The 21,562-nt window shown below is 47.0% G+C and overlaps 1 protein-coding gene and 1 long non-coding RNA gene across 2 annotated transcripts in view; one reads left to right on the forward strand and one right to left on the reverse strand.

The window, feature by feature from the left end:
* The window catches only part of VAT1L (vesicle amine transport 1 like), a 70,496-nt gene extending 63,638 nt beyond the window's left edge, over nt 1–6,858 (reverse strand). The window contains exon 1 of the mRNA XM_077310844.1: nt 6,289–6,858. Coding sequence (XP_077166959.1) covers nt 6,289–6,509 — 221 coding nt within the window. The 5' untranslated portion in view covers nt 6,510–6,858. The remainder of the gene's footprint in view (nt 1–6,288) is intronic.
* LOC143824030 (uncharacterized) lies at nt 4,867–21,030 on the forward strand. The gene is made up of 3 exons (XR_013226668.1): nt 4,867–6,050; nt 10,357–10,456; nt 20,937–21,030. It is a non-coding gene; the product is annotated as an uncharacterized LOC143824030 (long non-coding RNA).
* Nucleotides 21,031–21,562: the final 532 nt, after the last annotated feature.

Genomic DNA, 21,562 nt, shown 5'->3' on the forward strand with positions numbered 1-21,562 from the left:
GGGTTTCACAGAACTCTGGTTGAGAAAGCCTGGACTACTGGTGCAATTGAAGAAGGTGTATGTACCTCCTGTCTCTCCGAAAGCTACTGTAGTGGCACAACACCCCCTTAGGAAATCAGCAGCAGCATAAAATGACTACTACAACACTATCCAGGATCTGATATGATTGATGATTCTTTGCAAACCGGACGGAACTGGAAAATAAACTTTTTTGTTGTTGTTGTTGTTGTTGAAAAAGCAAGCAAATTCTATTGGAAGCCACCCTACCCTGGACCCTTTTGGCAAAACAAACCGATCTCCTCGAGATAACGTCACACGCAATGTCAACTCTTTCTAAATTAAGCATCTCGGCCGTTCACCTTGACATTTAGTTCCCATAAAAAATGCCAGGCTGTTTGCGTGGCAGGAGCAGAGTGCAGCTCTTGGAACACAAAACTCTCCTTCTCAGACTGAGATGCCCGGGGGCCCTTATTTCTGACACAGTTCTGGACACAAAGGAGATGTGAAGAAAACTGCTCAGTCATGATCAAAATGCTCAGTCATGATCAAAAGTCATGATCATACAGGAAAGAGATGAGGAGCCTCCAGCAATTAAAATCATTGCTCACCAGTTACTGTAAACCCTGGATTTTTCTGGTTGTAGAGGTGTCTGGAGTAATCCTCAAGTTACGTTCAAAACATGTAGAGCTCAATGTGCGATCGGAAACTCACATTCATCTAGGTTTTGTGCCCAGTTTCATTCAGAAAGGGAATGCAAACATATGCATGCATGCATGCATGTGCAAGACACAAGTGCATTCCCTGTAACATGCAAACAGGGCTGTATGGCATCCCATGGAGGAAGGACAGGGCAAGATGGGACCCCTTCAGATATTCTTTTATTTATATCTTTAATTTATACCCCACCTTTCCCCCCAAGTCGGGACCCAAAGCAGCTTACAACACTATTCCCCCCACCTCCACTGTATCCTCACAACCACAGCCCTGAGGTAGACTGGGTTAAGAAAAAGAGTCTGGCCTACGCGTCACCAAGGTCTCCTGGTGAGCTTCCATACCAGAGTGGGGATTCGAACCGGGCTCTCTGAGATCCTAGGCCAGCCTTCTGACCACTACCTACTGCATCGACCCTGGCTTGTTTCAGCTTCGTGATTACACCTTGTAGCCGTCTAGCTATGTGACGAGGTGTGAAGCCAGCACAGAGCCAGGGCAATGTTTCTTTCTTGTCCTGGCTCAAGTACCTTGGCACTTGGCAGCGGAGTAAAATCACTGCTGTCTGGATTATGAAACAGGCAGATGGAGTGCAGAAACGGTGTGCCTCGGAAGGGCTTTCCTGAGACTCTCCACTTCCATCACAAAGGCTTCTGTTTCGAGCTGCAGCGGTTATTCTGTGAACTTTTGGCATGCAGAGGCACATTTGGACATGCATCTGATGTAGGCTCTGAACTGGCAGAAGGCTGCTTTTGATGTACATAGAAGAGCCACACTTTTCTTCTTTCCCGCCCAGCTGCTCTTAGCCTTTGGAGGCTGACGGTGAGCGCAAAAGAGCTGGGAGCAAAATATACCAACTCAAAGATTTTTCATAGGTCACAGAATCCTAGAGTTGGAAGGGGCCCGAGAGGCCATCTAGTCCAACCCCCTGCTCAAGGCAGGATCAGCCTAAAGCATCCAGGATAAGAATCTGTCCAGCCGCTGCCTGAAGACTGCCGGTGAGGGGTGTATACATGTGTTTAGCTATTTCTTATGCATTTATGGGAAAATAATACTCCAACATCTATCGGTTTGCTACTATCTTCCAGCTCCCATAAGAAAGCAGGACAAGAAATATTCACACGTGAGTTGAAAATAGGGTTGCTGATTTCCAGGTAAGGCCTGGAGATCTGCTGGAATTACCGCAGATCTCCAGTTGACAGAAATCAGTCCCCCTGGAGAAAATGGCTGCTTTGGAGATTTAATTATATAGCATTAGACCCAGCTGAGGCCTCTCCCCTCCCGAAAGCCTTCCCTCCCGAGGCTCCACCCCCAAAGGCTCCAGGTATTCCCCAACACGGAGCTGGCAGCCCTAGATGAAAAAGAAAGGACATTCTAGACATGGACTGTATCAGTTCAAGAGACGAGTCCCTCATGCACAAATCCTGTGGGGAAAAACACAGTGCTTTCCCCCACTGGGTAGGCTTCACTATATTAAAAAAGCAAACCAACCGGGTCATACGAATTAGCTTTAAGTACGGAAAAATAAAAGCGGCTATTATAAGAAAATGCTACACAGAGAAATCATACCGCAGAATCTCACAAGTGTGAAGGCTCGAGGGAGAAACTGGCCAGTCAGGCAAAAAAGCCACCCACGCTTCTCTGCAATAATGCCTCTTCTAATTATTCTACTAAAATTCTCTCAATGAAAGCTGACAGAGTGCTAAAATTCCGTCTCCGGAAGGATCACAGACACGGTATACTCTGTGCTGGGAAGGGGATGTAGCAGCACAGAGTGCCAGAGCTGTGTACTGGCTGGAGCAACGGACTAGGATTTGGGAGACCCAGGTTCTAATGCACATTCTTCCAAGGAAGTGCAAGGGCTGTGTAAACTTGGGCCTAAACAACCTTACAGGGCTGTTGTGCAGATAAAGTGGAAGAGTGGAGAATGCTGTGAGCTACTTTGGGTCCCCACTGGGAAGAAAGGCAGGGTAGAGATGAAGTAAATAAAAACAAATGCAATCAATAATTAGGGTTTTCAGCTCTGTGTTGGGAAGATACCTGGAGATTTTAGGGGTGGAGCCGGGAATGGGTGAGATTTGGGGAAGTGAAAAATGCTATGGAGTCCACCCTCCAAAGCAGCCATTTTCCTCAGGGGCATGGGTATCTTTAGTCTGGAGATGAACTATTATTCCCACCTGGGAACTGGCATCCCTATCAATGTTTCACCTTTTCTGTTTTGGCAGCCTTTTCCTTTCTGGTTTTGCCAAGCCAGAAACATGGGAATGGACACAGCTTCATTCAAAAACACAAGGAAGCAAGGTACACTACCAAGAAACTAGCTTAAAGAGAGGCCCTTCCTAGTAAGTGGGAGGTAGAAAGGGACTGAAAGGGAGGGCCCTGAGAGGAGAACACTGAATGTCAGAGGATCCGAATGAGGTGGGGAATAAAAACTGGGGAAAGGGTCAAGAAGTCCCTCAGCTCCTGCCCTATTTTGGTACAGGAAATCCCAGCATGGCTGTCCCAAGTTTGTGTCTCATGGGACCCTGAGCTGGCCAACCTGTGCCTGGCCTGTATCCTTCCAAATTCCATGCACGCCTGCATGTGGTGGGGGCTTGCAAGTTGGAATGCTTCTTTCTATGCAAATGAGCATGGCCTTATGATATGTTGGGTCCCGCCCCCCTCCCTCAATGCATGGGGAATACTTTTATATGAAAGAACGTTCAGTCAGCTATCACATTTTAAAACACAGAACTAATCATTCATCCATTTACATCAAACAGCCCTCGCACTGCATAAACATCACCAACAGGTGGTCAACAGAACAGCCACCACAATACCTGCTCATTCCGACTCAGGTGAATCTTTAAAAACTTAAAGCTACCGGACCGTTGCCTACTTGGCAAGGTGTCTAGATCTCAAGACTTACTCCAGACCATCAGAGATAAAAATGATGCACTTCCTTAGTTTCCTACATAATGAACGGATAACTGAAAGCGTACAGCAATCACCAAAGCTACTCAATGTACCCTTACCATCCCCAGTGTGCCCAGCTAGCAGATTGAAGCAGGGATCTGACATTGGGCTGCCAGGGCCAGGGTAGGAATTCTTGGAGATTTGGGGGTACAGCCTGTGGAGTTTGGGGAAGGGAAGGAGTTTAGCAGATGATAATGCCATAGGGTCTACCCTCCAGCAGCCATTTTTGCCAGGGGAACAACTCTCAGTAGAGATCAGTTGGAAATCTGGGAGGTCTCCAGGCCCCACCTGGAGGTTGGTAATTCACAGTCAATAATATTCATTTCATAGCTGGGCCACCAATGGGTGGGCTATCCACCATCAATTTTTCTGTAGTTATGGACCAGCTTTCTCACTCCATCGTCCCAAGTCCCTCTTTTCACTGTAGGACCTATTCTGTGTGGGGTTTGATTCCTTTAGTCCTTCTTTTGCCACCAAAAAGAGCCAACAGTAACCACCTTATCGTCTCATGTGCAAAATTTCATGAATATTCATAGGATAATGCAACTCAATTGAATTCAATTGAACATGTTGATGCTGGCCTTCCAAAGGATGCTCTCAGATATTTTGGTGGTATGATGTCAAGTTGTGGCCGATTTATGACAACCCTGTAGGTTTTTCAAGACAAGAGACTAACTGAAGTGGCTTGATGTTACCTGCCTCTCCACTGTGACCCTGGACTTCCTTGGTGGTCTCCCATCAAAATACAAACCAGGGCTGATGCTGTTTATCTTCCAAGATCTGATGAGATCAGGCTAGCCTGGGCTATTCAGGTGAGGAGATACTTTGGACAACAACTAAATGCAGACTGCCATAACTAAGTGTTCTCTGCCCTAAGAGCATGGAAGGTTGGTGGGCAGGCGGAAGTTCCTATTGAAAAGGTTAATTTTATTAAGAAAGGACAACCTATTGGAAAATGACAGCAAAAGATCAATCTTTGAATAACTGGCTTCAGTCTCCTGATGGGTTGGATCCAGACTAAATTTTCCAGCAATGGAATCGAATGTTCCTTTCTTTCCCTTCTCATTGCAGCCCATGTTGTTCCTGAAGGGAGAGGGGACTCTGAGAAACAACAGGGAAGGGCTGTGGCTCAGAGGTAGAGCACCTGCTTCTCATACAGAAGGTCCCAGGTTCAATCCCTGGTACCTCCACTTGAAAGGATCAGGTAATTGGTGGTATGAAATCCTGAAGAGCTACTGCCAGTCTGAATAGACAGTATTGATTGTGATGGATGAATGATTCAGTATAAGGAAGCATCCTATATGTTCCTACAAAGGGGAGGCTTCTTTTGGAAAACAATGCCTTCAGGGCTCTTTTGGGGAGCAGAAGGGTCTGATCCTGGTCAGAACTTGGAAACTAAGCAGCATCAGCCAGGCTTTGTACTTGCATGGGAGGCCATCAAGGGTCCCTATATGGAGGAAGGCAACAGCAAACCAACTCTGCTCAATTCATCTTAAAAACCCCACAGGAATGGCTCAGAGTTTTGTTATTATTCGGTGCTCTTTTGCCTCCAATGCTGCGCCTGACTTTACGGACCTGCTAACGAACTCCGAGTTTGCTGCACAGTTTAAAAAAAAAATTACAAAATAAAATGTTTCCAAACTCAGTCCTAGTTTGCCATTTAGTGCAGATTTCCCTGGTGCAGATTTGAACGGGGGGGGGGGGGGGAGAATATAAATTCCAAGCGACTGTATTCTTCCGACACCAGCGTGAGACCGTCCTTGCATTTTCTCAAATACAGTGCAATTAAACACAAAACCTCGCTTCAAACTAGCTTGCAACCCTCGGCGAGCGGGAATATTTCACACCAGAGGGAAAGCAGAAAGAAGGGAATGAGGCGACAATCGGCCAGCTAGAGAACTGGAATTCCTCCTCACTTTAAAGAATCCAAGGGAGAAACTTGGGGGTGGGGGTGGGGAGCAGCATTAGATTCAGCTGGGTCCGAACAATCACAGCCAGGAGGGGTCCCATTTCTCACCAACCAGCAAAAATAAGCTTCACCCCCTCCAAGAGAACCCCCCATCGGATGGGCCGGGGATGGTGAGGTTTGGAAACCAGCCAGTCTCTTCTAAACTGCAGAGTCACCAAGGAAAGAGAAGATTGGGGACAGAACTGCTGCTTTTCGCTGTTCCCTTCTCTTCCGTCCCTGCCGAAGGGGTGATGTTTGGAAAGGTCACCTAGCCCGATCTGGAAGCGGCCTTAGCCTACGGGGAAGATGCTCTCTTCCCAAACCCCTGCTTTCCAGAGACACAGAGAGAGAGACAGACAGAGAGAGATCTCCAGCCAGCCCGGGGACAAAAGAACTTCGAAGACCGAATGGGATGATTTAACTCTGGCAAAGTGGCCAGGTGGGCAATTCTCCTTCCCACCCCCCCCCCATCCCCACCCGCGCCCCCCTTTGCTTCTCCACCCGACCAGGCGCGGGGAACCGGGCTCCCTCCCCCGCCTCCATCGGCTGCAAGGGCAGCTGCCACGCACTCCCGGAAGGCTCCCGGATGCTCCCGGGGCTGGCGGGAGATGCCCTTGGAGGGCGGGAGGGTAGGGCATGGGGACGCAGGCCGAGCGAGCGAGCGAGCAATACTGGACCAGGCTTTGACTCGGATCTTGAGCTCCCCTTCCTGCGGCTCCGGCATGACTTTCTTGGCCACGCGCAGCTTGTTCAGCCCGCCGAAGGCGGACAGCACCACGGCGCGCATCTCCTTGGCGTCCGCCGCTCTCGGGCTGCCGCCGCTGGGGCCGCCTTCGGCCGCCTCCTTCTCGATCATCTGCTCCGTCTCCTCGGCTTGCTCGGCTCCCTCCTTGGCCATGGCGCGGGCTTCGGGCGGCCGGGCGGGCTGGACGGCTGCGAAACGGCAGAGGCGCTTCCCTTGCGCACGCCGCCGCCGCCGCTGCTGCCTCCTGTTGAATGCGCGTCTCCGCCCGCCCGCGATGTGCGCAATGGCTGCAGCCGCCCGGAGGAGAAGGGGCCCGGGTCCTCCCGCCGGCCCGACCGTAACTCACGGAGTAGAGGCGCCTAGCTGAACCCGGCGGCGTGCGCACGGCATCCCAGCGGCAGATCGTGCCGGGGAAAGGACCGCGCTGGAGGCTGGCTTGCCAACCTCCGGGGGACAGCGGGAGATCTCCCGGAATGGCCACTTGGTCTCCAGGCTGCGGAGACTGGAGATGCCCATGGGTGCTTTGGAGGGTGGCCTCTTTGATATTATATCCCGCTGAGGTCCCTTCTCTCTCCAAGCTCCACCTCTTCCCCAGGCTCCACCCCCACATCTCTAATCCTCTGGTCTGAATAAGGATGCTCTCTCTAGGTGTTGGAGGCATCACTGCGGGCGGGCGCTGAAGGGCCTCCTCGCCTTCTGCTATTCTTGCGCTGGGTTGTAGGTTTATCCTGCTTTGTCTATGTAACAATGGGAAAGAAGGGCTTTTTGAGTGAACTGACCCTGAAACGCCCCTTCCAACCAACCTCTTTGAAACGGCGTCCTCTCCCAGGCTTAAAGCCATGGATATAAAAGGGTCGACCCAAAGCAGAAACACCCCAATGCATGTGATGAAGTGAACTCTGACATGGAATGAATATGGTTAGCCTTTAAAGCGCCCCTTGATTCCCATTTTCTTTATACATTCAGATATTCATAGAGTTGGTAGGGGCCATTCAGGCCATCTAGTCCAATCCCTGCTCAGTGCAGGATCAGCATAAGGAATCCATATTTGTCCAGCCGTTGCTTAAAGACATGCAGTTAGAAAATGCATGTGTTGTGCCTTTAGAACTATTACAATGAAACAATGGTGAAAGCATTTAAAATGATCAATATATATATATATATTAAAGCCCTGTAGCCCTGTCCGTTTGTGTGGAGCTTTACAGGATAGAGGAAGACTCCTTTCCTCAGGAAGAATGCAATCTAAAACAGGGCACAGGAGGGTCAAGAAAAACCAGTGACAACAACAATCATTCCAGAGAGGTAGCCTGTGTTGATCTGCTGCAGCCCAAACAAGGGAGAGCTTTAAAGCTAACATACCATAAGAATCCAGTGGCACCTTTAAGACCAGCACAATTTTATTCAAGGTATATAAGCTTTCATGGGGAAACACACTCCTTCATGAAAGCTTATACCTTGAATATAAGTCAGTAGATGCCACTGGGCTCAAATTTTGTCCTGCTGCTTCAGACTCACGGCTACCCACCTGAATTTATATTTATGCTACATTCCTGTGCAGAGTGCCCAGAAAGAACTGGGGTTTTGGATGGGATTGCACTGTTATTGTGACATAAGCTTTTGCAGGTCAAACCACACTTTATGGATGCACAAACGGTTACCTTCAGTTACCAAGTGTGAATACACATACATGTGTGCATATAGAATCATAGAATAATAGAGTTGGAAGGGACCTCCTGGGTCATCTAGTCCAACCCCCTGCACTATGCAGGACACTCACATCCTAATTGCTCATCTACTGTAACCTGCCACCCCTTTGCCTTCATAGAATCAGCGTGTGCAAATATGTGCAACCACCTTAAAGGATATATGAGATTTTTGAGTACAGATTTTTAATTCATGACATTTTTATGCCTTAGAACAGTGGTCCCCAACCCCTGGTCCAGGGACCGGTCCCGGTCCGTGGATCAGTCGGTACCGGGCCGCGGCTCCTCCTCGTACTCCTCCATGGCTGTTGCCTCGGGGGCTGCCCTGCCACTCTGCTGCTGGCTCACCTTTGGTGTTCTCCAGTAGCCACCATGGCTGGGGGTCCCCCTTGGTGTGGCACTGTGCAGCTGCTGCTGGCAGCGCCCCCCAGTGTCAGGGGAAGTCAGGGGCACCGGCGGGAAAGCAAGAGGAGCAGGGGCTCAGGTGGCGGCAACATCCCTCGGCCAGGCCTCCCCCAGGCCTCAGTAAAATTGTCAAGCGTTGACTGGTCCCCGGTGATAAAATGGTTGGGGACCACTGCCTTAGAAGAAGAACATGCCTTCTACTTGCATATGGACATAACCTTGAAAGAATAAATGCACTTAGCTAAGTAGGGTGGGAGAAATTGCAACTGCTCCAGAAAATGCATTTTGTATATGCTCCAAGAGACCAACTTGTTCAGGTTTATTTTGTTTGTTTTTTAAATTGCTTCCCACATTCTAGCACTTGGTTGTGAGCTTTAAATTAGGGTTTCTGCTTCAAGATATTGAAATTAAACTGCCACTTCACCCTGGCAATGATATCGAAAGACTCTCTTTACACATCCCTTTTTGTCACTGAGAATTTCTATTCCCCAAAATCTTGAAATGAAGTGTGGCTCAACTTAAAGTACTCTTTCGAAAGGGAGGCTTTGTGGGAGAAAGACACGGTTGAAATTTTAGCTCATTTGTCGATCTGCTTTTTTCTCCCGGGGCTTTTGCGACAGACACATTGACAACTTCTATTCTCCTGAAGTGCAGAACCACTTAGTTTGGGATCTGAATGTGCGGTACCTTCCCACCCCCTCCATTCCTTTGCCTGTTTTAATAAGCACCTTTGCTAGCATGTAAAATAAAGGATTTCATGCTGACAAAAGAAGAAGACAATTCAGTGAACCAAACCCTTTCCAGAACAACAGGAATGCTCCCTATAGAGCACTTTATCATTTTTCAAAAATAAGGAGCACTGACGGAAATAAAATAGGTTTGCCAGGTTTCCTTGGACCACTGATGGGGGATGGAGGGTACAATTGCAAGATCCAGGCTGGGAAACTCCTAGAGATATGGGGATGGAGCCTGATAGGGCAAAAGTCTCAGTGGGGTACAATGCTATAGAGCAGGGGTAGTCAAACTGCGGCCCTCCAGATGTCCATGGACTACAATTCCCAGGAGCCCCCTGCCAGCGAATGCGGGCAGGGGGCTCCTGGGAATTGTAGTCCATGGACATCTGGAGGGCCGCAGTTTGACTACCCCTGCTATAGAGTCTACTCTCCAAAGCATTCATTTTCTTTAAGGACTCTGATCTCTGCAACCTGGAGACGGGCTGTGATTCCAGGGAATCTGCAGGTCCCATCTGGAGGCTGGCACCCAAAGAGAAAAATTCATTTGATTCCAAGTCCAAAAGGAAGGCTGGGAGATCCAATGGCACACTCTTATTTTTTTTTCCTGAGTAGAAAGATAAACAGCTTCTTATACTGAGACAAGCCATTGGTCTATCTACCTTAAGGTGACCAGAGTTGAAGGGAGGTAAGGCGGGACGTGGTGGCCACATTCCGCCCACTTTCTAAAAAAACCCCTTAGGAAAGCATGGATGCCACATTGGGGACCCCTGCTCTAACTACTGCCCCACAGTGGCTCTCTGCTGTGGATTTCTGTAGAGATACAGCTGCTTCCCATAGACAGCTATGTTTTACAGCTGAAGGCCCATACGCCTGGAAGTTTCTAGCACTAATCTGACAAAGATGTAAATCAAGTAATTATCCAGCATCTCATTAACCGGCAGTTCTCAGCGCACAGGGACATCCATTTCATTGATTGTGTATTTGTTTACATATTGGCAACACAAATGTGATTCCACTTTGGCCCTCTGTCTTCCTTTTGTACTTTTTACACAAGCTTGACATGCAGCAATTAAGTCTGCAAAGCTTTTTCCAATTATTTATCTCCACGCCAGGAAGGAAGAAATATACAACCTTCATGGGTTACGTTTTGTTTGCCAGGCAGCTGCTACAAGTCCCAAGAGGCAATAAGAAAGAGGACAACTTGAGTCTCCCTAATCCGGCAACGGCTTCTGAAGGAGCTTATGGTGCCTGATACCAGGTAGGCCCAGAAGACATGAGGGGGCAGGGGAATAAATGCAACACATTCTTCTTGAGATCACGTTGTGAAACTAAGGTGTGATTTGCCTGGGAGTGCATGTGATAACTCATCAGCTGATCCTGTGGGGAAAAAAAATTAAACCCCACAGACTTCTGTAGCACAAGAAACACACGGTCTGCTGAATTTTTTGCCTCTGGCACAAAGTCACTATGGGGTCCTACGTAAAGTTTCTCTGAGGTTCCTCACACAAATGCTGAGATTTAACACAATCATACAAAAATGTATTTATTTATTCATTCCCTTTGTCCTGACTGAATACCCAAAGCAACATGCATGGTTCTTCTTGCCTTCATTATTTCCTCACAACAGCCCTGTGAGGGAGTCTTAGAACTGCAATCAGCAAGTAATTTTGTGAAGTCAGCCTTGAAAGGCTGTTGTTAAGCTGTTTAAGCAGCTGAGCTCTACCTGTGTTCTCACTAGGGCATCAAGTGGTCACAGGTGAAGTTGTAATGGGAAAACCTTGAGTACATGTTCTGGGGATTCCTTTGTCTAAGGTGGGCTTCCACCTACTTCCTCTTTCTTCAGGAAGAAGATCAGTATGTGTATGTCCTTTGCTGAAGCACATGTGAGATGTAGTCTGCCTGCAGCCTAGGCACAGAGGCTTGCCTTTGTGACTCCTCTTTAAGCTTTTGTACTCTGCTTCAGTAAGGAGACTGAAGCTGATGAATATGATATATATTCTGAATAATTATTCCCAATAAAGATTCTCTCTTTTAAACCTCTGGAGTCTGGATATGTGACTCAGCCAAAAAGGTAACTAATAACTGCATATTTTCAAAACACTCTGTTACTCTGCATCTCTAATTTTCTGGAGGGAACTAGGACCGAGTCAAGTCCAAAAGTCCCAACAGGGAGGTTATGCAGAGGGAGTACAACTGACTGAAGGTCACCCAGGAAGCTTCCCTGACAAAGTGGCAATTTGAACTTGGGTCTCCCAAATCCTAGTCTGACCTTCTGCACCATGCCGGCTCTCTAGCAAACTATGTGACGTGGTTTGCATGAATAAACAAATCATTTATAGTAGCTCATCAGAGGCATTTTTCTGGGACCCATAGCAAACATCCCCTGAGGAATTCTTTCCTGCTTTCTTCTCCTTTCTAAATTATTCAGAAATTATTCCTTTCTAAATTAATCCTACAGTCTAGTCGAGGATCATGTACTGAAGGTGGTGACATCATAACCCTACTTACCTAAAGTTTAGCTAGGTGATTATATCATCAAAGGCAAATGGAGAGTGAGAGCAAGTGAGGGCAATGTATTTGAACCCTCTTGCAAGGGACAGAAACTATTGGAAAGCGGGAGGGTTGAAGCTGCCAAAAACATTATCAGAATTTGTGAATCATTTGTGAATCATTTTTTGGAGTCCACAAAATAACTCTCATCTATGGCTAAGCAATAAATACAAAGTATAACAACAACAACAACCCACCCACACACACACCAGACCTCTTATCTTTCTCCTTGGTGCATACAGTTCAGGATTTTATTCTTTGCAGCCCTACAAAGATCATTGGTAGCAGCTGAAAAATGTTTTCAATGTCTGGGGCAGCCTGCACCCATTCAAGCTGGCTATTTTAGACTGTTATTATAACCCCTTGTCTACTGCTGTTACTGGTAGGAAGATTTACTTCTGGCAATTGTTTGTCTGCGGAAAGGGGATCTGCTAAAGAGAGAGGAAGGAGCATCTCACTGTCAGGTCTCTTCTCCAGGCAATCTTGTCATTCTCCCCCCCCCCCCCCACTTACAATCTGGGATAATTGTTTTATTTTTTCTCACCCTGCTCTTCGTGCAGGCTTTTTTCCCTCCTTATTTGCAGAACTATATGAATCATCGATGCAATGAAGCAATTTCTGCCATTTACAGCGGTTTCTGAGAGCTGTATTTTCCCCCTTAGCTGAGAAAAGTATATTAATGTGCTTTTGAAATCATTTGCAACAATGCAAATGGGTTTTCTCTCTCTCTCCCTTTCTGGTTTTTTAAATGGAGAAAGAGAAATCCAACGCTTATATCCTCCAGGCAAGGATTTCAGAAAGACTAAAGTGGTCCCATCAGGCTGAGAGCCAGTGGGGTTGTTTGCTTGTAGAAAAGGAAGGTCAGCCGTTTTGTGCGATGGCACACAGAATACCAACCTTATGACACCGGTTTTTATTTGATTGGGAAAGGTGAATTATTCGCCACCAAGGATGGAGAATGGTACATTTGAGATATCCAGTCCTCAGAGCTGGCTACTCTCACAGGTTAATGATAAAGCGAATGGCTGGAAGTCTTCTCAATTGGAGGATTAAGGATATTTTGAAATTATTGAAATTTCTCTCTGGGTTTTGGAATCCCGGCAGGGAAGAGTTCTGTTCTCTCTCTTAGCTTAAGACTTCAGAGGGTGACTGTAGACCCGACCTGCTGGATAGCTCAGGCTAGCCTGAACTCCTCAGATCACAGATGTTAAGCAGGATCGATCCTGGCTAGTATCTGGATGGGAGACCTCCATGATCTCCAGGGCCATGATGTGAAGGCAGGCAATAGCAGGCCACCTCTGAATGTCTCTTGCCTTGAAAAACTTACAGGGCCACCATAAGACTTCATGGCAAAACAAACAAACAAGGAAAGTGTTCTGTCTGTGGGCATTTGGACACAGATGCAAATGAGGGTTCTCTGCTATCCAAGGAACTAACCAATCAAGGAACCTGATCACTCTGCCAGAGCCAATCTGATTGCTCTGCTCAGGGCCAATCGGATTGCTCCGCTTAGGCGCCAATTGGATTGCTCCACTCGAGCCAATCGGATTGCTCTGTTTAAGGGCCAATCAGATTGCTCGGATTGCTCCACCAGGGCCAATCAGATTGCTCTGCTTAGAGCCAATCAGAGGCAGCAGCTGGCTGCCTGAAAGGTATAAAAGTGCATGAATTTGCCTGTTTCCCCCTGTTCAGTAGTTGTAGTCTGTTGCTGGAGTTGCTAAATAAAAAGAGCTGTTCTGAAGAATTGGAGTCTGTGATCACTGAATCTGCAGACATAATAGAAAGTACCAAAACAGAGAGCTGGAGTGATGGAAGCCACACTTAGAGGCAGCCCACACCTGAATCCCAGAGCCAGGAGTGCTTGTGTACATTGATCAAACCCTGTGAAACCCCAGTGCTGATGCAATCCTATGTACAGTTCTATCAAAATTCTTTGTGTGGTGTTTTATGAAGTGCATGTCTGTGTCAGTGAAATTCTGCAATCCGGTGAGGGAGACCATTTTATAAATAATAAAGAACATTAAATATTTCAAATGAAACCTCCAACCGAAAATGCCGTTGTGGAACAAATAGAGGAAATCATTTGAGTATAATTTATTTAAACATTCATCTGGAAGAGTATTCACTAAGACTAATGAGAAGTGTCTTGTCATTTCCCTATTATGTTGTTCCCAGAAGAGGAGCAATGATACTCAGTTCTGCTGAAATAAAAGATGCTCCGGTCCAGGCAGACCGACTCAGTATATGCAGCTTGACTGGAGCAGACTTATGAAATGTCTGGTGAACTTGGCCGTTGACTACCTGACTGTCTCGGCTCAATTCCCATCCTGTTTTAGCCATAATCAAAATCACAAGATGTCATAGTCCCATTGTATACGGCACTGGTCAGACCACACCTGGAGTACAGTGTGCAGTTCTGGAGGCCTCACTTCAAGAAGGACGTAGATAAAATCGAAAGGGTACAGAGGAGAGCGACGAGGATGATCTGGGGCCAAGGGACCAAGCCCTATGAAGATAGGTTGAGGGACTTGGGAATGTTCAGCCTGGAGAAAAGGAGGTTGAGAGGGGACATGATAGCCCTCTTTAAGTATTTGAAAGGTTGTCATTTGGAGGAGGGCAGGATGCTGTTCCCATTGGCTGCAGGGGAAAGGACATGCAGTAATGGGTTTAAACTACAAGTACAACGATATAGGCTAGATATCAGGAAAAAGTTTTTCACAGTCAGAGTAGTTCAGCAGTGGAATAGGCTGCCTAAGGAGGTGGTGAGCTCCCCCTCATTGGCAGTCTTCAAGCAAAGGTTGGGTACACACTTTTCTTGGATGCTTTAGGATGCTTTGGGCTGAACCTGCGTTGAGTAGGGGATTGGACTAGATGGCCTGTATGGCCCCTTCCAACTCTATGATTCTATGATTCCATAATACATTCACATAACATTTGTGAGTTCTTCTCAATTTCTCTGTGTTCCAGCTACCAGGCCTCCTGCTGACAGCCCTTGTCACTTATTGTTGCTTTAAGCAATGGCAGAGGTTTAGGTTTTTTTTTTTAAAGGGCATGATGAGCACTATTATATAATTCCAGGAAACCTGGAAGTGGTGGCATTTTTAGGGTACGGCAACCTTAGGTACAAGTTGAGGGGGCACTGGAGAATTCTGGCAAGTAGGCCCTAGGTGGTGGGTGGGCTGGCTGGCAGAGGAGATGCATATGGTGGGCCAGTGGAGATGTGCAGGGGAGAGTGAATGAAGGAGGTGCACAGGGTGGGAGGACTGGAGGAGGAGATGCAAAGGGCAGGGGAGTGGAGGAGATGTGTGAAGCAGGCAGGTGAAGGAGGTATGTGGGGTGGGATGGCTGGCAGAGGAGGCATGCAGGGCAGGCTGTTGGAGTAGCCGGCAAAGAAAACATGTGGGATGGGAGCCCTGCTGGAGGAGATGCATGGGGCAGGCCAAAGCAGACACACAAGGTGAGTAGAGTAGATGCATCAGGCAGGAAAACAAAAGATGTGTGCAGAGGCAGGGGGAGACATGTAGGGAGAACAACTGGAGGAGATCCATGAAGGAGACATGTGGAGTAGGCTGGCTGGCAGAGGAGGTACACCCCCATATCACCATGCTTTGTCCCATGTCACCAAGCCCTGCTTGCCCCAGCCACCAGACAGGCTAGGTACACTTGGGCCTGGAAATGATGATTGGTAGCTCTGGGAATTGCTGGAAACTCTGTGGTTTTATATAGAGCTATCTGATGTGACATCATGGGGCATACAATACACTGAACTCCTGATGTCCCCAATTCTGAGGTCCTGCTGGCTTTAGAGCTGATGGGATGCAGCTGACAAATCCTTGAGAGGAATAGGCTGGGGAGGGAAGGGCTGGGGTCTGGGTTCCTTTAATCTGCCTTGGAATTTGGTGGAGGGTTACGAAGCAACAGTTAAACTAGTGGCAAGGAAGAGGAAGAAGGAATAATGTTGAACAGGAGAGAGATGGTTCAGTCTCCCTCCTTTGAACATCTGATGATCGGACTCATAAAAGCTTACTCTATGATCAATGTGTTAGATTTTAAGGTATCACAAGGTACTTTGTTATTTTGGCAGCAGCAGCAGATTCACACGGTGACCCCTCTGGAATTTCCCTTCTTAATCACATATAATATTGTTAGATTAGTCTTTTTGCCACCTTCATTTTGGAAGCCATGGACCATGAGCTTAGAAATTTCATTTATCTGGAATACAATCTGGTGTTTCCTTCACACAATATTTAGAGTTGGCTGACATGGCGTAGGAGGGGAAATGTTGAGACTAGAAGCAACTACTGAACAGTAGCAGGCAGGCTACGTTAGATTTATTTTAATTCTTTCCTTCCTTGTGAGGAACTCAGAGTGGCCCATTTTATGCACACAGTAGCACCGGAGTGGTTGGCCAAGCACCACACAGTGAAAAGTAATGGCAGGGCAGAAATCTGAATGTAGGTCTTCCTGGTCTGAGCCCAAGGCACTAACCACTGCATATCTTTTTGTGTGGTGTTTCTTCAACGAGCGCTGATAAAACACTACCCACAAACGCACACCCAACCTATATACACAACGGTATCACATTTGCAGTGATTCGTACATTAGGAATGGATAGAGGGAAAGATACAAAAGAACAATAGTAATTGGGAGATGTCGTAGAATGTCCATCCGGCTCTCTGTACAATGTTGAAAAATGGATCAATGGAGGAATTCCGATGCATCGGTTCATCTTCAGAAGCAAGAGCAGATAATGAAGTACTCCAGGATCCAGGGAGAAAGGATGAGGATTTCGACAGCATCCCATTGTACGATTTCCATCTAAATATTCCCCTTCAAACCGAAGCTTGGTGTGCATAAGAGATGGCGGTGGAGGCTGAGAGGAGATGAATCCTGCATTACCCAAAATATTTGGTCTGTCACTGTGACACATTTACAAACATCCTTGTCTGAGCAAGATGTGTTTGTTCTTTTGCTGTTGCCCAAGGCTTGAATGTGCTTGTGTTGATGCAGAGCTGGCAAAAGATGTTTCTGCAGGTTCTGCAAAAGGCATTTATCTATTATTTATATTAGTAAAGATATAATGCCGTGTATTGGGCTAGGAAAAGACGGCTAGCTGGTAATCCTGCAAGGGGGGGTGGTGGTTCCCATGGGGCTCCGCATCCTTAACTCCTCAGTGCAAGGAAATATATATAGAAATCAAGGTATGGTTTGTTGATTCATCTTATGCTTTTCACGGATTCATTAGTCACCTACACGTAAATGTCTTTGCATATTGCCAAAATGTCAAGGTAGGTCTCTCCTCTGAGGACTGAAGGAAGCGGAAATGTCATATTCTCCTTTTTCCTTCCATATTATGGAAAACCCAAAATAGCCTCCGAAAAGTGCCCCTCAAAAATAAACGCCTCCAAAAAGCAACCCGAAAACACTTTCTTGGCACATACCTCCTACCCTAACTTTGTCTCCCCTAGTCCCTACTCCCTCTCTATCTTTAACAAAGTGGAAGCACATCACTATGGATCTCCCACATCAAATGAGCCTCTACACTCCCAGTTCAGAGCCTAGAGAAGTTGGGTTGGATCCAACCGTTTGTTCTTTCTTTCAGTCATTCCCAACCGCCCTCCTTGCTGTAGCACTTATCCCACTTGCCTTGACCTCACCATAATGGTTCAGAGACAGACACTGAGAGTTCATTTCAGCTCTTTATTGTGATCCCAGCACTGTGGTGCAAGAGGCAAAATTGAAATGAGAAACCCACACAAACCCACAACTTATATACACAAAGGAACAGAGGGATCTTCCCACCAGAGTGCACTATTGTTCATGATCCCGCGGACAGGATCTGACCTCACCCTGGCCATTCATGTACTCACAATTACGATCCTACCTTGGACCTCAAGCCTAGTCCTCGCCAGGTCTATTGACACAATAAGAAGGTCCTGAATATTTGGCAGAATTGGTTTTAAAAAATGGTGATAACTGGATTATTCCATCTCTTCAGGTTCTTATGCTTCTGAATGTTTTTGTGTTACTTGGAATGTACTGAGCAAAAGATGATAGAAAATCATTCCAAGTTTTGTTAAACATTTACATGGCTGTTTTACTGGGAACAATTGATTCAGTCTCTCTCTCCCCCCCCCCTCTCCCTGTATGTCTGTGGTGTCATCCAGAAAATGTAAACTCAATCCCATTTCTGAAATTCTGACACTAGAATTTCTTGCCATACACAAAGCTGCCTGTGCTTAATGATGCATATTAAGTTTTATCAATGAATTTCAGACACAATGAGCCCAGAGAAGCACAAAAAATCCAATGTCCCAAAGTTGCAGTCACTGATGCCTGTCAGGAGAACATACCATATTTTATTTATTTCAAATACTGGTCTTCTGGTTAAAAATGTTCAAGGCAGTAGCCATAAATCAACAACCCCTCAAACAGCAGATAAAAAGCTCCCATTTTCTATTTAAAACAGAAAGGACAGCTATTTGTCCAAGCAAGTCTTTCTCAACCATTCTGCACACCTTGGATTATGCACTTTCTGTGCACTTTAGAAGTGGATTAGCCTGTTCTGCACAGGAAAATCCCGCGGCAAAAGCAACTTGAAAGTGCATTATCCTATGTGTGCGGAATGGATTCTGTGAAACCCTGGGGTTTCTTGATGACCCTGGAAAAATCTCCTAAATGAGTGGGCATTTAATTTTTTTAAATGTGTTAAACATTTATCTGGTGATATGACCATAAAAGAACATAGGAAGAACACTGATGAGTCTGACAAATGGCATCCTGTTTCTCAAGAGTGTCACCCAGGTTCCCCTGGAAGACCTACTGGTATGGCACGGATTCCCAGATGAAATACAAGGTCCTGGCCCACAGCAACTCATATTTAGTGGTCTCTGAACCTGGGGTGACGGTGACCATACTTGCTCAATATTCCACAGGCCTCAACAAGATGAGGGACCTCGGAACTAGCTCATCCTCCATTCTGGAATTCATGGAGGTAGGCATGCAGAGGACTGAGACACTTTTAATAAACCAACATTGGTACTTCCAGTGTCTCCCCAACATACGTTCCTTTTTTTTTTGCAAAAGTCCCTTTACCAGAAGGAGTTTCAAAGCGGCTTACAATTGCCTTCTCTTTCCTCTCCCCACAACAGACACTCTGTGAGGGAGGTGAGGCTGAGAGAGCACTGATATTACTGAAGAAGAGTTGGTTCTTATATGCCACTTTTCACTACCTGAAGGAGTCTCAAAGTGGCTTACAGTCACCTTCCCTTTCCTCTCCCCACAACAGACACCCTGTGATGTGGGTGAGGTTGAGAGAGCCCTAATATCACTGCTTGGTCAGAACAATTTTATCAGCGCCGTGGGGAGCCCAAGGTCACCCAGCTGGCTGCACGTGGGGGAGTGCAGAATCGAACCTGGCTTGCCAGATTAGAAGTTCGCACTCCTAACCACTACACCAAACTGGCTCTACACCAAACTGTCAAAGCTGATATATGGCAACTCTGTAAGGGGTTTTCGAGGCAAGTGAGATGGACAGGTGGTTTGTCATTGCCTTTCTCTGCAGACAGTTCATTGGTGGTCGCCCATCCAACTACTGACCCTGCTTAGCTTCTATGATCTAACAACATTGGGCTGTACATGCCACCTTCCCTTCCTGCTGGGAGCATACCTACCAAATAAAAAATTAAGGAGTTCCTGTAAGCAGAAGTATCCAATGTAATTCCCCCCTTCTTCCCGACACCGGAAAATGACGTGACAGTTGAATTATAACATTTGACAACACCTTCCTTTGCCTCCAGGTACCATACCTAAAAAATGAGCTGAGAAACGAGGGATTTCTGCACGAATACACCTATTGACTGAAACAGATTACCGAACTGTCCAGAGTCTACTTGTTATTTGGAAGACTAAGATGAAGTGCCAATTTATCAAGATGAAATGGGATATCACAGGCAGCCTGAAGCATGCCATCAGACATATGGGGTGGGGGGTGGGGGTGGGGGAGGGAAATGACCTTCCAGGAAAACAACTATGGTGTGTCACTCTGATTTTGCAGTCCTGACAGCCCCTGTGCACACAGGAAGAGAGGCAAACAGTGCTGTTCACAGTGCTGAGAAATCAAATAATGTGCATGAATTTAGGAGACAGGCCTCTGATCTTCCACTTTGTCATTAACGATTACAGTGTGGAAGATCTGAAGCCTGTTTCATGGCTGCTATTTCAAAGCTGTGCACTCCCTAAGTGTGTGTTTGTTAATCTTCAGCTAAATGTGCAAACTGATCTCCAGTGAAAAACTGCTGGCCCTGATGGGAGGCATTATGAATATTTTAGCTATGATTGCCCATTCACGTAGTGCAGAAATCAAATGACGGACAAGCGATGGTGCCGGAGCCAGGAAGGCCAGGCAAAACTCTGCTGGTAGCCAAGCAGCGGCAAAAAAAGGATATGAAGGGAGAGGAGAAACAGAGAACAGCAGCTAGATGTGGTGGCAGAAGGATGGAGCTAAAGGTAAAGGTATCCCCTGTGCAAGCACCGAGTCATGTCTGACCCTTGGGGTGACGCCCTCTAGCATTTTCTTGGCAGACTCAATATGGGGTGGTTTGCCAGTGCCTTCCCCAGTCATTACCGTTTACCTCCCAGCAAGCTGGGTACTCATTTTACCGACCTCGGAAGGATGGAAGGCTGAGTCAACCTTGAGCCGGCTGCTGGGATTGAACTCCCAGCCTCATGGGCAAAGCTTTCAGACGGCTGCCTTACCACTCTACGCCACAAGAGGCTCTTAGGATGGAGCTAGAACTGAGCAAAAAGGGAGGGGGGTGAGATGTTTCTTCCTACAGGAGTCCTCATACAGTTGTCAACTCCAGATTGGGAAATTCCTGGAAATATGGAGGTAGAGCAGGGATTGGGGAGGTGTTCCTCTAGTTCATAGACTGCATTTGGAAATATGGCTGCCGGCCTCCAAGTGGGCAACTGATCTCAGAGGGCAGAGATGAGTTCCTCAGGACAATATGGCTTCTTTGGGTGGTGGACTTTATGGCATTATAGCCAAACTCCAACCCAAAATCCCCAGGAATTTCCTGACCTGGAGCTGGAAACCCTGTTTGAAAAACACATGGAAACACCACTGCAGGCCCACTGGAATACCCTTCCAAGTGTATTGATGCTAGCAATTTCCTTGTCTTTTCCAGCTGCTGGTGGGCAACTTCTCCCGAATAATGGCTAGGAGAAGTGGTTGTCGTGGCAACATCATGAATGAAATCAACACGGCTGTGCGCAGCAGACGGTAATCCTGCGTATCGTCTCTCCACCCAAGCCCCAGAAATTCTGCGTAGATGCGCATGTGAAATTGTACAGCTTGCCGTTGGGCAGCAATGGTATTTACAGGGTTAGCTGCGGCAGCGCCGTACCCTGTGAGCAGAGAGATGTGATTTGTCCAGAAAGAACTCAGTCTTCCATCTTTAGTGTCTTTCTGACAACGAAGCGAAACATTTCACTTTGTTTTCTAAGAGAGTGCCAAGAGATGCAATGGCTTCCATGGGTCCATACTGTGGATGTTGCCGCCAATGTAAAGGGATTTAAACACGCCACAACGGCCTGATTCTCATAGGGCCTCCAGAATGGGCTAAGGTGGTCTCATCCTCCCATGCCTCTTCCAGTGCCAAAATGGCGTGCCCCCCCGGTAGGTTCAACTTAGGTTTGCCAACTTCCAGGTGAGGCCTGGAGATCTCCCAGAATGACAACTGATTTCCAGACAACAGTGATCAAGTTTCCCAGGAGAAAACAACTACTTTGAAGGGTGGATTTAGACTCTATG

This window comes from Paroedura picta, chromosome 14 (assembly GCF_049243985.1).
Source record: "Paroedura picta isolate Pp20150507F chromosome 14, Ppicta_v3.0, whole genome shotgun sequence".
In the NCBI taxonomy this organism is placed as follows: Eukaryota; Metazoa; Chordata; class Lepidosauria; order Squamata; family Gekkonidae; genus Paroedura; species Paroedura picta.